At 46.6% G+C, this 16,414-nt stretch overlaps 1 protein-coding gene across 1 annotated transcript; it reads left to right on the forward strand.

Moving 5' to 3' along the window:
* Positions 1–3,263: 3,263 nt before the first annotated feature.
* Positions 3,264–16,093, forward strand: Cfap20 (cilia and flagella associated protein 20). The gene is made up of 6 exons (XM_041650349.1): positions 3,264–3,608; positions 12,172–12,251; positions 13,506–13,617; positions 14,144–14,332; positions 15,130–15,240; positions 15,667–16,093. Exons 1-6 carry the CDS (start codon positions 3,525–3,527, stop codon positions 15,670–15,672), a joined length of 582 nt encoding a protein of 193 aa, XP_041506283.1. The 5' UTR covers positions 3,264–3,524; the 3' UTR covers positions 15,673–16,093.
* Positions 16,094–16,414: the final 321 nt, after the last annotated feature.

The following is a 16,414-nucleotide window of genomic DNA, read 5'->3' on the forward strand; positions in this document are numbered from 1 at the left end:
TTTTTTTTTTCTGAGGCAGGGTTCCTCTGTGTAACAGCCCTGGCTGTCCTGGAACTAGCTCTTGTAGACCAGGCTGGCTGTCCTCAACCTCACAGAGATCCTCCTGCCTCTGCCTCTCGAGTACTGGGATTAAAGGCGTGCGCCACCACTGCTACTATGCCTCAACATTTTATTCTGTCACTCAGTCACATCCACTCCCTTCTGAAGAAATGCTTCAAGTCTTAGAGGCAGGTTGAATCTGCTATCCAATGAGAGGGAGGGGATCAAGGCCAAAGATGTTTTTCATCCTGTCCTGGGACCCCCCCCCCCAGGAAAGGTAGGGAAAGCTTGTGTGCACGTGCACACACAGAAGCTTCACACACACACACAAACACGCACACACAAACACGCACACATACACCGGGGCTTCAGAGGAAGCAGCCATTATTAACAGGAAACAAAGCCAGTTTAGAGTGCTCTTTCCTCTCCACTGATCCTAGAACAGCTGTGCGGGGGAAGTAAACACAAGTGAACACAGCTGGGGTTTGTGACCAACCTCTGGCCACTAATCATCTCACACTGCCTGTAGAGCTCAGAGACATGGCAGTTTGAAGCAGTAAGTAGGCTGGGGTGTAGGCTTGCTCTTCACAAGGGCCACTTTCTCTACACCCTTCTGCCTCTTGTTTTGAGTGGCCGTGTGAATCCAAGTGTGAACACTCACAGTATTCAAGTGGTTATGCGGAAAGAATATGCCAGCTCCTACAGGGCCATCGTGGACCCACTATGTCAGATCCAGTCAGTTCTCCAGGTGTGAGAGCTTGACACTCCCCATCCCACCCCACCCCACCACTGGACATCACTGACCAGTGGACTCAAGCACCTTGCCTTGGTTTCTCCTCCCACTACTGTCTCCTAGAGTGCTTTTCAATCAAGGCTCCAGAAGTTCCATTGGTATCCCAGCATCAATGACACACCTACGAATCCCATTATTATCCCATGGGATTGAAGGTGTGTGACCCCATGACCAACCTGAGAGACACTGCTTTAAAAAAGCTTACTGGGTAATGTAGGGCATGGTGGTATGCAGCTATAGTTCTGGCACTCAGGAAGTTGATTTGATGCAGGAAGATTGAGAGTTTGAGGCCAGCCTGGGGTGTAGTGAGATTCTGTTCTAAGAAACAAACAACACCTTTAGAAAGCCTTTAGTGTGTTAATCAGCTGCCATGTCCATGCATGGCTTCGGGAACTTAGGCCTGACTAGGGTGTTGAGGGAATGAAGGAATGACAGACATAGACAGAAAGTCAAGATGGGTGGACCAGGCTCTCTGCTGGAGAAACCCCAGCGACCCGAAGCTCAGCGTATCTGTATGCGGTTGGGTAGGGAGGTAAGGTTGTTGCCTACAACTGACAAGGGGACTAGAAGTTACTACAGATAGGTAGGGTTTACGTATACAGCTACATCAAGGATACGGGCTGAGCTTAGGTTGGTAGAAAAGGTCTCTGTGAGGGAGCTGTCTTCAGGGTGTAAATATCCAGGGGTAGGAAGCTATGATGGACATGTTCACACACACTCAACATCTGCTCTGGGACCAGAGGAAGGCTTCACTGTTCCTTCCTGGATCTGAGGCTCCGGGATCCTTGATGGCTGTGCCTGTGTCCACAGCACACACTCACTCAGGACTTTATTCATTTGAATCCCTGTCCTGAAAAACAAAACAAAGCAATTCTATCTCCCAGAGGACCGGAGTTCAATTCCCAGCACCCACATCAGGTGACTCCCAACTATCTATAACACCAGCTCCAGGGGAACAAATGCCTCTTTAGCCTCTATAATGGAAATGTCATTGAGGCTGTAAAATTCAGCATAAAGACTGTACCATCTGTCAAATTAAAACAAAGTCCTAATGTCTCAAAGTCCATAGTTCTGGGAAAGTTTCTAAGTGTACTAACCTTGTTTTTTGACTTCTGTAGCTCTGCTTCAGGCTAACTGTTCTGGTTAATAGAAGAATGCTAACCCAGAACACACGTTTTGTTTTGGTCTTGTTTTGTTATGGCTATGTCACGGACCCCCCCCACACACACACCAATTAAGACCACAACCGAGCCAGTATCTGATGCAAACACGTTGGGGTTCATTGATTACAAGTTAGTCCGGGCAGTGGTGGTGCATGCCTTTGATTCCAGTTCTTGGGAGGTAGAGGCAGGTGGATCTCCGTGAGATCAGACAGTTATAAGCTGCCATGTGGGTGCTGGGAATTGAACCCAAGTCCTCTGGAAGAGAAGCTGGTGCTCTTAACCACTGAGCCATCTCTTCAGCCCCCATATACTGTATTTTATACAATATATTAATATTTTTTTTACTGTATCTAGAAATTCTGCCTGGAGCGCTCAAAACTTTGATGTGAGGACTGAGTAAGTTAATACAGGGTAAGTCATTTCATACACCTGTCACACAGTGGTTTGTAACTATGATGATGAAAATTGCTAAAATGTTTGCACAACATATCACCGAGGAAGACGCTCAGAGGCAGGGGAAGTCTCCCACATTTGAGAGTTCCTCCTACTTGAAATACCAGTTTATGTTTTTCCTAAAATGTTCCAGGAATTGACACATGTTTAAAAAAATCAGCTGTTGGTTCAACTCAACCAATCTGACTATGTTTTTTTTTTATTAATTTCTGCTTTTATCTCGATGTTTGGGCTTTCTTGTTTTCTATCCAATGCATTTAAGGATATTCTGACATTTCGCCCAGAATATTCCTTTGACAGCATCTTCTTCACCGTTGACCTGATAATTAAAGGTGGTGATGTAAAAAAGGCGTTCAGTATTCTCTGTGAGTCCGGGATGTCCTGGAGCTCGTTATGTAGACCAGGCTGGCCTCGAATTCAGAGCTCCTCTGCCTCTGCTGGGATTAAATCCCGCGCTGGGATTAAATAATGGCGCCACCACTCCAAGGAACATTTGTCTGTCATTCACAGAAAGCCGCCTGCCTTACTCGGTCCGCCCTTCAGGGGCGGGGCCTGTCATGACCCCGCCCCCTACACGCCAGCCCGGTTCCCATGACACTATTCCGCACTATCAACACGTGCGGTGAATACGATGTCTCCTTCCGCTGTGAGGAACCAAGTCTGGACTGAGGAGGGGAATAGTCCCTTGGCAACCAAGTTCCGTTCCCGCGGAGGCAGAAAGGGGCGGGCTTAAGAACAGAAGAAACCGGAAGCCGCTCGTCCTGCGGCGGGACTGGGCGATGCGCCTCCGGGAGGCGGGCTCAGGGGTGCGGAGGGATCCGCGGCGGGCCTCGGAGGCGCTCCGCCTCCTCTCCGGCAGGCTTGCGGCGCGGGCGGCAGTTGCTGTGGTTTCGGTGCTGAGGTGGCTCTGTGCGCGACCAGGCTTGCGGATCCGCGTCGCGCCGCCGCTGCTTCCCGCCGTCAGTGGCTGCAGCTCAGCGTCCTTCTTTCGGACCGGCGGCCCCCTCTCTCCTTCGCCGCTCGGTGCCGACTTCCAATCCCGGGCCTAGGGCGGCTGCGGGGCCGCGGCTGGCGAGATGTTCAAGAACACGTTCCAGAGCGGCTTCCTCTCCATCCTCTACAGCATCGGCAGCAAGCCCCTGCAGATCTGGGACAAAAAGGTGAGCTGCCGGGCGGGGCGGAGCGTGGGCGGGACCGGCCCCTCAGCCCTCGTCGCCCCCGTGAGGGTGTGGCTGCTGAGCCTCGGCTTCCCGGTCGGTAGAATGGGTGCAGAATGCCCACCGCCTAACTGGAAACGTGATGAAAAGGCATGCACGTGTTCGCCGGTGCCAGGCACCGTGCTGCTCTGTAGACGGAGGGCCCTTATCCCAGACGTCCTGAGCAGAGGCTCAGACGCTTTCAGGTCTCATCCATTAGCTCCCTCCGTTTCGCTGAATGCTGACAGGCTAACCTTTGGAACCTGCCGCAAGCCCTCTGTGACTTGAAGTCTCTACTGTTCCTCCCCTACCGGCTTTCTCCATTGAGAAAACTGCAAAGTGGTGGTTGTCAGAGGCTTCTCAGGAGCCGAAAATTCGGACCCAATGTCAAGCCCCCGTATTTCTTTAACCCCAGGCCTCCTATAGAATGGATGGTATTTTCGCGTACCATATGAGCTGGTGGCCCTCCCTGGCCACTTTTGGAGATGTTAAGATCTAGCTGGATGTGAGTTGGTCTGCATTTATTATCTTGGCGTTTCATTTCTCATGAAGATTCCCGGGGCAGTCAACTGGACCGTTTTGTTAACATAAAGTGGGCATTCTGATGCAGAAGCAGGCGATTTAGGGAATATCTTTAGTTCTGCCCTCTTGAGGGGGGATGGAGGGAGGCGATGTACCTGGTAGAGTGTTCATAGAGGTGGTATGTAGAATGGACGAAGTAAGCCAAGTCTGTTGGTAGTGGAACTAGAACAATACAGTGCCTTTCCTTATTTGCAAAGGAGGACTTTGGGCCACACAGCGGTTAAGAGAGCACCTGCCTTGCCTTCCGCTTGTCACAGCTAGGCAATTGTATTCTGAGGACAGCTTTGAGAGAAGTGTGTTTGGAGTATCATGTCATTTGGTTAAGACAGTTGAGAGAGCTCCACAAGATCCGACCTGTGATCAGATCAGTGAACAGTCTAGGAAGCAGACCCTTAACTCCCACCCCCATGCTCTTGAGCTTTTGTTCACTTCGAAATGAATCAGGAGCTCTTAAGTTAGACCTCTGCAAAGAAGCCAGGGTGAGTCCCCCTGGAGGTGCTGGGAGGAGGGTGGCTCACCAGCCTTGGTGTAAAGCAGTCAGAGCAGGTCCAGAGGATGGTGGGAGGGGAGTGGCAAAGCTTTCACCAGCTTTCATCCATTTAACACCCCCTGACTTTGGTCTGCGATGTGGTTGTTTTTTTTTTTCCAAGCGTGGCTTTTTGACTAGTCAACATGTTTACACCTGGTGTATGAAAGCAGAGTAACCATGGTGCGCTGTGTCTCTTAACAATGCCACTAGAGGTCCGATGGTACCCTGATGACATAAACACATATGAAGCATGGTTACAGCAGGATTGCATGGAGCAAACTAAACAGACATTTTGGCGAAGAAAACTTCAGAGCATTCATTTTGAGCCAAATCTTTTTAATACAAAATAAATGAATTACATGTTTTCAGCGCTTTATTTGGACTAAACACAAATATATACTATTTTGATTTTGGAGTCTCTGCACAGGGAGAATGCCTACTTGGTTTCTATGAAGAACAATCCTGAAAGATTAGGTGTAGCATCTGCTTAGGCTTCTGAAATTAAAATAATGCAGTCATGGTCCTTTGGCTTTTCCACTCCCAAACCTCTAGTGTGTCTCTGGGGAACCTGACTTACCTAGTTCTCCAGGCTTCCTCACCAGGCTCCCCTCTCCTCCTCAGTGGGGCTCCTGCCGTACCAAGTCCACTCTCCACAGTTAAAAATCTCTGCACTTGTTGCTGCCTGACCTTCACCCCAGGTCCACCTACATTACCCTTAGTCTCTGGGTCACAGGTCAGAGGAGGCAGTGCCTTGCCTTGACCCTGCAGCCTGAGTTAGTTTATTATCAATACAGAACTTTGGCTTCCTTCCTCTCACACTTGAACTTAGTTAGGATTTGGCTATACTAAGTTTCCTGAAAGAGATGCTTGTAGTAGTTTTTAGACCAAGAGCATAGAAAAAAAATCAGCAGGTTGTTTAATGTTAAGTTCTGGAACCAACAAATCTTACATTAATTATCAATGTTAGAGCTTGCTGGGCACAACTTTAAACAGGAGGCAGAAGCAAGTGAATCTCTGTGAGTTCCCGGCCAGCCAGGGTGCTACAGTGAGATCTTGTCTCAGAAAACAAAAATATGTTTAAAAAAAAGAAGTGTTCGTCATCATGCACAGTGCTGCGTGCCTTTCCATCCTCTTGGCTGCAGCACCGGAATCCCGTGGATGGTTTCTGGGTCCTGCTCTCATCCTTCCTCCCTCTCACCTGCTCCTCAGCTGCTGCCCTTTCTGTTTCCATAGGCACTGTGACTTAGCAGAGTCTGTTGATGTTGTTGAATAGTCATGATGTCTGGGTCCCCTTCCTCTTCTTAACGGTGAAGAAACTCCCTCTCCAGAATTAAAACTAAATAAATTATTATTATTATTATTATTATTATTTTTTTTTTTTTTGGTTTTTCGAGACAGGGTTTCTCTGTGGCTTTGGAGCCTGTCCTGGAACTAGCTCTGTAGACCAGGCTGGTCTCAAACTCACAGAGATCCGCCTGCCTCTGCCTCCCGAGTGCTGGGATTAAAGGCGTGCGCCACCAATGCCCAGCCAAAAAACTAAATAAATTATTATGTGTGTTTGTGCACGTGCACACGTGTGTGTGATCATGCCTGTGCCCATGGAGGTCAAAGGACAACTTTTAGGAGTCAGGTTTTTTTTTTTCTTTCTTTTACCACAGGGGTCTAAGAACTGAACTAAGGACATCAGGCGTGGCTGCAAGGGTTTTCTGTTGCCACTGTGCTGGCCCTAGACCCTAACTTTTAATTTGGCAAACCTTGCTGGTGAATGTTAAGTCATCCCATGAATGGAATTGAGTGCCTTTGGATAGAGTAGAATAATGTTCTCTTTCCCAAGGTCAGTCTTTATTTTAACGATTGCTGGCTTTCACTGTAACTGGCTGAAAACACAGTGAGTTCTGGTTAGTTTCAAGAAGCGGCGCCCTTTCAAGAAACACTCTCTAAGCTAGGAGGTGGTTGTGTACACCTTCAATCCCAGACTCAGGAGACAGAGGCCAGCCTGTCTACAGAGTGAGTTCTGACTGCTTGTCTGCTGTGTAAGTAGTCCTAAAAAGATCTGCAGGTGGAGAATAGCCCAAGAGCCTGAGCTATGACCACAGTTTCCCACAGAGGGCTCCCTCCGCCTGTTTTCTGACCTGGAGTCAGACCCTGGCCTTATAGGCAGACACTTTCCTGCTGCAGTGGCCTGCTCTCGGGGCTTAATGTAAATTAGGACATGTGTCATGAAGAGGACATGCCAGATGGCTGAGGGTTCAGCTGCCTGCCGGGAGGAGTGAGTGGAGCCAGAAAATGAAAGTGGGGGGAGGGAGTGGGAATGGTACAGCTAATATGTTATTTTTGAATCATGCTGCAGAATTGTGGACATTGGCCAGCTTCATCCTATTCCTTTAGTGTTATTTTTCCCTCATCTTGACCCTCCTCCCTGGGGCTTACACTGAGAAAGGGAGAGAAAAATCAGTGTTCTTTATTCGTTGCCTAGCAACCATGAAAAGCCTGGGAGAAGAACTGGGAGATGAGCTTAAGGTTTGTTCCCTTGGTGTCTGTATACTGAAGATCATTCTCTTTTATAATTTCCAGTAACTTGGATTCAAAAGCCCCACATACTTCATGTGTAGGATGACGGGGCTGGGGTAGGGTCAGGGTTCACAGGAATGATTAAGAATAAAATGTAATCATGTTTACATATATCATTATGAAATCCATTTTTTTTCTTTTTTGAGTGTTTATGGGTAGTGTGTATGTAACATGCGTGTGTTCTGGAGTTTATGTGCTGATGTGTTTGCTTGTGGAGGCTAGAGGTGGACATTGGGTGTCTTCTAAGCTGGCTAACCAGGGAACCCAGGGATCTGCCTGTCTGCCCACCCCAAACCCCTCTGCTGGGATTATAGGCAGTACATTGCCACATCCAACTTGGTTTTTTTTTTCTGTTTTTTTTTTTTTTTTTTTTCAAGACAGAGTTTTTCTCTGTAGCCTTAGCTGTCCTGGAACTTGCTCTGTAGACCAGGCTGGCCTCAGACTCATAGAGATCCTCCTGCCTCTGCCTCCCAAGTGCTGAGATTAAAGGTGTTCATCACCAAGACCAGCCACGCCCCGCTTTTATGTGGGTGCTGGGAATCCAAACTCAGGTCTTCACACAAGGCAAGGTTTTCACAATGTAGCCCAGGCTACTCTGGAATTACAAAGCCTGAGGTAGCCACAAATGTGTAATAATCTTCCTGCCTCAGTCTGCTGAGTGCTAAGATTACAGGCATCAGCCACTGCCTGGTTAAACCTGTTGCTTTGCATGCTGATATTAGTTTTCTTATTGCTATGACAACTAAAGGTAAGAAATTTATTTATTTATTTATTTATTTATTGGCTCTTTATTTAAGGAGTTAGTTCATAGTGAGGAGAGAGGCATGGTCAAGTTCACGGTATCAGGAACATGCAACTAGGACTCCTCCACATTTGTGACGAGCAGGAATCAGTGCTTAGGGAATTTTGACACTAATCTTATATTCATTTTTTCCTTTTTTACTCAATGATGGAGTCAGAGCAGAAGGTGGATTGGTGCCACCCACTTTCAGAGTGGGTCTTCACTCCTCATTTAAACTTCTCTGGAAGCTCCGGAGTGGGCATCCAGAGGTGCATCTCCATCAGTGTCTTTAAAGATTGAGGGGTGTGTGTGTGTGTCCATGTGCACTTGCCAGATTGTGTTTATGTTTACCAAGTGAGTGCAGGTACCTTGAGAGGCTGGAAGAACAGATCCGATCCCCTAGAACTAAGTAACTGATGAATGACGTATGAATGCTGGGGACAAAACCTGGGTACTCTGCCAGAGCAGCTACTGCTCTTAACCGCTAAGCCATCTCTTCGGCTCATAATTTTAAGTTTTAGTAAAAGATAATAACCACAGGGATTGTGAGAGTATATCATGGATGACAGGATTGATGTCAGAAGCAGTCGCACTGATTAGAGGAAGAATGAAGTGACATCTGCTTCCACGTGTCAGCAAATGCATTTATGTTCATCTGGAAGGCCAGGCCTGTCCAGTGAACCCTGAGCTAAGGAAAGGAAGTTGACACTTGGTGGGGGGGAGCGGCAAGCGTCCTACCTCTTGTGTTTATGAGAAGCTGCTCAGAGGGTGGGCTTACTTCCTGGAAGGCCTGGACAATCAAAGGCGGTGACAGCCTGTCTTTGTTTTGCTTTGTTTTTGTTGGAGACTGGTCTTACTGTATATAGCCCTGGCTAGCCTGAAATTTGCTGCATACACCAGGCTAGCTTCAAAACTTACTGAGCTCCTCCTAGTTTCCAAGTGCCAGGTTTACAGGCATGCACTACCACACCCTAGCTTAGTCTGTATAATTTAATGTAGTCATTTCCAGAGGGGAGAGGTTGGAAACCTTGCCCCAAAAACCACTCCCTTGTTTCAGAGCCTTAGAGAGGAGACTTGGGGAGTCTCCTGTTCTTGAGTGCTCATATCCCCGAATCATCATCTGCACATCACTCCTTTTTCCCAGTGAGTTTGGATTTGCAGACCTTTGAAAGGGACCTAAAAGGGGGAGATTGTAACTCACTAACAAGTCGGGTTGGCTTGCCTCTAGCTGAGGAGGGCCTAGGGATCCTGTCTGGCTCCCTCCTTCCCTCTGCAGGCTTTGGGAGGCATTGTTTCCTTTGTAAGGACTTGAGTAGGTCAGATTTGCAAGCTGTAAACTTAGAGAAGGGCAGAAGACCAATTTCCTACTGGTTCTTCCCTATGAGATCTGGCTGTTTTCTGAGCAGGAGAGACCTCTTGTTGACTCTGGACAGAAATCTTTTCGGAAATGTTAAGATTGACTCCATGATTTGAAACAATGTTTGGATAAATAGCAACATGTTGCCTTTTAGCAATGGTAGACTTGAGGCCCTAATTACTTATTAGTTCCTTGAATTCCTCTGCCCTTAAGAAGAAATGTTTATGTTGTTCCTTGAATTCCCTTCCCCTTAAGAAGAAATGTTTATGTTGTTGAGAATAACTAGTGATATGGTGTAAAATTAATATTCCATTTTGTTGGAATGCTACCAGCTCTTATCACCGCATTATTTGGAAGTAATTTCCTGATAGATTCCTCCTTCAAGAAGTTGCCTGGTTTTCCTTAGAAAATAAAGGAGAAAAATTGCTACTTTGGTAGGGAGCGCTGGAGAAGGAGGTGGGCAGTGCTGGCATGTTCTGCACAGACTTGAGCCTTTGTGCTCTTAATCTCTGTTGGAAAGGGTCCCAGAATTCAAAGCAGGAGGGCATTGACTGTGGCCAGCTTTGTTTGAGAAGCTTTTCAATGTGACATTTGTGTCTTGACAACCCAAGAACTGCTCCATTGGCAGAGATGAGAGGCCCAGCTAGCCCAACGTTCTGTGCCTGGAAATGGCACCAAAGGGTGTTTTATAAGAAACGTTCTTCACGCCACTAGCTTCACGTCCTTTGTGACGCTGCTGTGATCCTTCAGCTTCCTATAATAGTCCATGGTTGATATGTTATCCAGGAATGTTCAGAGCCCTCCTTGAACCTATTCAGATGCCAGCTCTTAGGGTGACAGATTCCAGAGTCAGCACATATTTGAGCGCTTAGCTTATGCCTCACAGACCTGAGCAGTGAAGAAGATCCGAAGGCTGTGTGGGATTTGATCCTGCTCCTGGCTGCTTCACAGACAAGACCACAGCAGTTGTAGAACAAGGTGGGCGGTGGTTCCAGGTGTTGCCTGGGGAACACCACACACAGTGAGGGCTGATCGAACTCAGTGACAACACACAGGCTGATGGGAAAGCACAGAGCTGTGTTGAAAAGTATGGTGGATTAAGCTTTGTCGTTGGCTGCCAGCTCACAAAGAGTTATGAAAGCTCAGCCTTAGCTTGAGTTTGTCCCACTAGCTCTTATAACTTAAATTAACTGATTTATATTAATCTACATTTGCTTTGTGGCTTTTAACCTTTCTTTCATGTTCTGTATGTTCATCTTCCCCCACCCCCTCCTTGGCACCTCCTTTGTGCCTCCATTCATCTTCTCCTTCCTCTCTCTGCCTGGAAGTCCCACCTATACCTCCTGCCTAGCTGTTGGCTGTTCAGCTCTTTATTAAGCCAGTCACAGCAGTAGATCGCCACACATGTACAAATATCCCACAACAGTATTGTCAAACCCATGGTGCTCTCTCCCTATGTGTAAATGTAGTGAAAAATAAAATTGTAATCAGCAGACTGACTAATGAACAAGGAGCTTTAGTCAGTGAGATTTAGTCATTCATTATGAAGCCAACACTCACTTTTGTCATACTCAGAAGACACGTTTTTCTTTTTCCTGTAGCCTCTTCCACACCTTTTGATTGTTTCCATGTTAGAACATCCAGCCTTGTGTCTCCTGTGCATGTTAGCTGCTTCCGGGTTTAGTGCTCAGAGATGCTTGTTTATAGGAACAATTATTTTGAGAAAGGGAATTAATATTTAATGTGGGTTTCTCATATTCTGTGTTATATGTAGTCTGTATGTCTGTATATATGTGAAGTGCTAAATTAGACCATTTAGACAACATAAGCCAGGAAAGTGAAGCAGAAAAGAAAGAGATCGCTTGACTGAAAATGGAGATGCCTGTCCGTGGTATGGAAAGGACCTGACCTCATACTTGAGAAAAGTGTAAAAGTATATAAAAGAAGATAAAGGATAAATAGGAGTAAACTCAAGGGACACACACATATACACACTTGGTTTTTTTTTTGAGACAAGGTCTCGATGTAGCCCAGGCTGGCCTGTAATTCAGAGCAATCTCTGGCCTTAGCTTTCTAGTAGTTAGGTTTGAGGTGTGCTCCCACAAGCAAGCTAGGGTATTGCTTTCCTCTTCACCTGCTACCTTCCTTCTTAGAGACCTGTTGTTTTTTAGTTTCGAGGCAGAGTCTCTTTACATAGCCCTGGCTGTCTTGGAATTCACTGTATAGACCAGGCTGGCCTCTAGACTCACAGAAATCCACCTGCCTCTGCCTCTGAAGCACTGGGATTAAAGGTGTGCATCCCCATGCCCAGCTGACAGTAATTTATCAGTCTTTGTGGACAGAGAAGCCGTGGTTGGTGGAAGGTCTAGGCAGCCCGGGTTCCTACTGAGGACCGCCCAGCCACAGTCCTTGGTGCCACATTCATAGCTGAGAATGGCACTCTTACTACTCTGCCTGAGTTTATATTGCTTCTGGGGGAGCTGGATAAGAATAGATGGACTTTGCTGTTACAGATCAGGAAGGAATTTATTCCAAATGGCAAGTAGAGGAAATCCATACCCCTTATGCATAGGCTTTGACATGCTGTTGCCAACTGTGTGTCATGTGCCTTGGGCCCCTCTTCCTCTAATGGGCTCATTCAACCCTCAGAGTTTGTATAAGGCTGTTGTCAAATACTGTCAACACTAGACAGTTTTCTTCCTTATAGGTACGGAATGGCCACATCAAAAGAATCACTGACAATGACATCCAGTCCCTGGTGCTAGAGATTGAAGGGACAAATGTCAGGTAGGTCACCAGCTCTGTTCTGTAGACTGCTGCATCAGGAGGGCAGTGTGCTGCAGTGTTAGCAGAATCAGGCTGTCTGTGGATCCCCTCACCACTGACAGCTTATCTCAGGCAGCTTACCTGATCTCTGGCTTGAGTTTCCTCATCCTGCAAAGTGCGGTTGTTTTCCTGTAGGTTAGTGTGAAGATTAAATATGGCGCTTAGACCCATGTCCAGCATAGAGAGCAGTTAGCTGTGTCACTGCTGTTCACCCAGAGTGTAGGAGAGTGCTCTGATCACCTGGTTGTAGCCATTATGGTTTTCAAGACCCCAGAGTTTTTCTTTTTCTATTCTTTCTATCATCATATTTACCTCAGAATTAAAATCTTCTTTTACCAAAAGAACTTCCCAGACTTCTTGTTTTGTTTTTTTCAAGACAAGGTTTCTCTGTGTAACAGTCCTAGATGATATAGAACTAGCTCTTGTAGACCAGGCTGGCCTCTAACTCAACAAACATTGGCTGCCTCTGCCTCCCGAGTGCTGGATTAAAGGTGTGCGCCACCACCGCCCAGCCATAATAAATTTTGTTTTGTTTTTTTGTTTTTATTTTTCAAGACAGGGTTTCTCTGTAGCTTTGGAGTGTCCAGGATTTGGTTTTTAGATACTTTATTGTTAGTCTCAACTTTTGTTTGGGTGGGTTTTCGTTTTTTGTTTGTTTATTTGTTTTGATCTTTTGGTGGACGGGATTCAAGACAGGTTCTCATTATGTAGCCCTGGCTATCCTGGAACTCACTATGTAAACCAAGCTGGCCTCAAACTCACAGAGATCTGCCTCCCACAAGCTGGGATTAAAAGTGTGCACCACCACTGCCTGGCTGGATTTGTTTTTTTTAAAGACATGATCTTTTTATGTTGCCCAAGCTGGCCTTGATCTCCTGGCCACTTAACAGTCTGGTGGATTACTACACTTGACATAGCTTTTCATTTTGTTTATTTTGCATGTGTATGTGGGGAAGGAGGGATCGTGCTCGTGCCATGGTGTGCATTTGGAGGTCATGTGGGTCCCCCTAAGGTTTGACAGCAAATACCTTTACTCACTGACCCGTCTTGCCAGTCCTGGCATTTTTTAAAGCACTCACTAACTGAACTTTTGAGGGGGTCACTAGGTGACGGAGCTGAGACCTTTAGGTTGCTTTTGAGTTTTGGATCATGTGTTATTGTACACACTGCAAAGGAAGAAAGACAAGTGACCATCCCTGGTGTTTCTGCTGACAGCACCACATACATCACATGCCCTGCAGACCCCAAGAAGACACTGGGAATTAAACTGCCTTTCCTCGTCATGATCATCAAAAACCTGAAGAAGTATTTTACGTTTGAAGTCCAGGTGAGAGTGTTGGAGAACCAGGCGGTAAGAATGCACGTTAACCTTTGGTGTGTGCTCTTTCCTGCCTCTGCTAAAGCTCAGTGCAGCTCTCTCTCATGAGAGTAAATTTGGTGTTCAAAACCAAAGATTTAATGTGAGAGTTCAAAAGAAACAGCACCCAGAAAATCTAATCAATGGCTACAAGAGATTCACATGCACATTCGGGGGGTAACTATTTAATATTGAGTAATTGCTTCTGTTTTAGTATTTTTGAGCTTTTACAGGGAAGAAATATGAAATCATTCTGTGGTCTGAGAGCCTGCTGGCTGTGTCATATGTCATTGCAGCTGCTGTTGTCTTGACAACAGATAAGATAAACTTACTACTTCCGGGCCATCTGTGAACAGCTATGACCTGTCTCTGGCCTGTTTATTGTCCCTGGGGTTTGGCCTTGGGAACCAGGCTGTGGAGGCTCAGATTCTCGTCTTAAGGACTTTTCTGAGCCTGAGAACATGAAGACAGTGTGGCCCTCCTCTGCGTGCTGCAGGTACTAGATGACAAAAACGTTCGCCGACGGTTTCGAGCGAGTAACTACCAGAGCACCACCCGCGTCAAGCCTTTCATCTGTACCATGCCCATGCGGCTGGATGACGGCTGGAACCAGATTCAGTTCAATTTGTCTGATTTCACCCGGCGGGCATACGGCACAAACTACATCGAGACCCTGAGAGTGCAGGTACTTCGCCTTGCACACATGGAGTTCCACACCAGGGGCTTTAGGACACACTCTGGCTGGCTGGCTGATGGCTCATGTGGCAGAGTCATGTGGGGCTTCTAGCCAAAGTTCCTGTTGAGGGGGTGTTGGCCTTCAGAAGGGCCAGAAAGCATTTTGAGGTCTACTCAAACTAGGTAAATTCAGCAATCAATCCTCTTAAGTTTTTTCTAGATTTATTTTATGTGTATGCGTGTTTTGCCTGTAACTTACATCTGTGAGCCATGTTCATGCTTGGTGCCCTAAAAGACCAGAAAAGGCTCTTGGATTCCAGAAATTGGAGTTGGGGATGGTTGTGAGCTACCTTTTGTATGATGGTACTATGAACTGAACCTGGGTTCTTTGCAAGAGCAAAAAGTGTTCTTACCACTGAGCCAACTCTCCAGCCCCCTTCAATATTTTTAGATTATTTTGTGTATATAAATATTTGTCCTGCATGTATATATGTGCACCACATATATACCTGGTATCTGATGAGGTCATCAGATCCCCTAGAACTGGAGTTACAGATAGATGTGAGCCATGGTGTGGGTACTGGGAATTGAACCCAGGTCTTCTCTCTGCAAGAACAATAAGTTATCTTAACCAATGAATCATCTCTCCAGCCCCTGAATCCCTCTCTTATTAGCATCTACCCCAAAGCAAAGCCAATTTCCTAACAAAGATGTAGTTTTGGGAGTGCCATGACAGGGCTTTTGGGAGAATCAGGCAAAGAGGAAACAGTTGTATTTAGCCTGTCAAAATGAGTCTTGCCTCCACAGATCCATGCAAACTGTCGTATCCGAAGGGTTTACTTCTCAGACAGACTCTACTCAGAAGATGAGCTGCCAGCAGAATTCAAACTGTATCTCCCTGTTCAGAACAAGGCCAAAGTAAGACATCCTGCCTTAAGGAAGCCAGGGGTGGGGAGCCATGGCCTGGGAGATCCCCTTGGCTGAGCTGCACTGGAGGCTTCGTTCTCCCTCCAGCATAGCAGCACCAAGCTAGGATGAACTGAGGCCTGTTCTGTGGCTGCTGCTTCCTCGCTGCAGTGCATCTCCCCTCCCCCTCAGGCCTTCCTGTTTCCTGCTCACGGGTCTTCTTGGAAGAATGCCCTCCATCTGATTCTTTGTCAGCCTCAAAGACTAACAAGCAGGCAGTGTACAATTGTGGACACTTCGCATGCATGCCTGTCCAGCCACTCTTGCATCCCCATGGCCCAGTGTCCACTCGGGCATCAGAAAGAGGGGCCTGGTGGTATTGCGCTTCAGTTTGCTAGTAGCTGACACTGATTGTTCTTTTCTGCTTTTCTCCTTCAGCAATAACTGAACGGCAACTAAGGGGGACAGACTCTGGACGTGACTCTTAGTTAAGAAAAAACTACATGGAGACAGTGCAGAAACATTTCAATAATCCACTGTGCTATGGCTCATTTACGACTTCATGTCTTTGTCATGGACACCAGTGACCATGCCACAGTTCTGTTACTTGCATTCTAAGTTCAGTGGGGGAAGGCAGAGCTTTGAGTGACACACCACTGCTGGGGTTTCCTGTGCTGCCTGCCCTGGCATGGGAGAGACACACTCACAACGAATGCACGGAGTTAAAGACGTCCTACAAGGCAGACTCAGACCAATATTCTTCCTACAGTTTATTCTTTCTTTTATATATTATCTAAATATATGTATATGTTGTGTGATGCGCATAATCTGGAAACGAATAAAATGCTATATTCTTGGTTTGTAAGTTTGTTTCTACTTTACTTTTTGGTGGTTGTTTTCTTTTTTGCTATGACAGAACAGCCATTTGCATGCGGTGTAAGACAGGCCTGTATGTACTGACTGAAACAATAACTCTAGATGAGTAATAACAGAGACTACAGCCAGGATGTCGCTATGAGAGTCCTCTTAGTAGGGGAAGCAGGGTGGATTGTAAATTGAGTTTAATACAAAATGGCATCTAACGTAAGTTGCTCTTAGATACCCTTGAAGGCTCCCTTAGAACCAGCCCTTCATGATTCTCAGTTGGGTCCTTGGGTCCTCCTGCACTAGAGCAGATAAGGACTTG

This window comes from Microtus oregoni, unplaced genomic scaffold (genome assembly GCF_018167655.1).
Source record: "Microtus oregoni isolate MIOR12 unplaced genomic scaffold, Mior012 000004F_ref0000308, whole genome shotgun sequence".
Lineage (NCBI taxonomy): Eukaryota > Metazoa > Chordata > Mammalia > Rodentia > Cricetidae > Microtus > Microtus oregoni.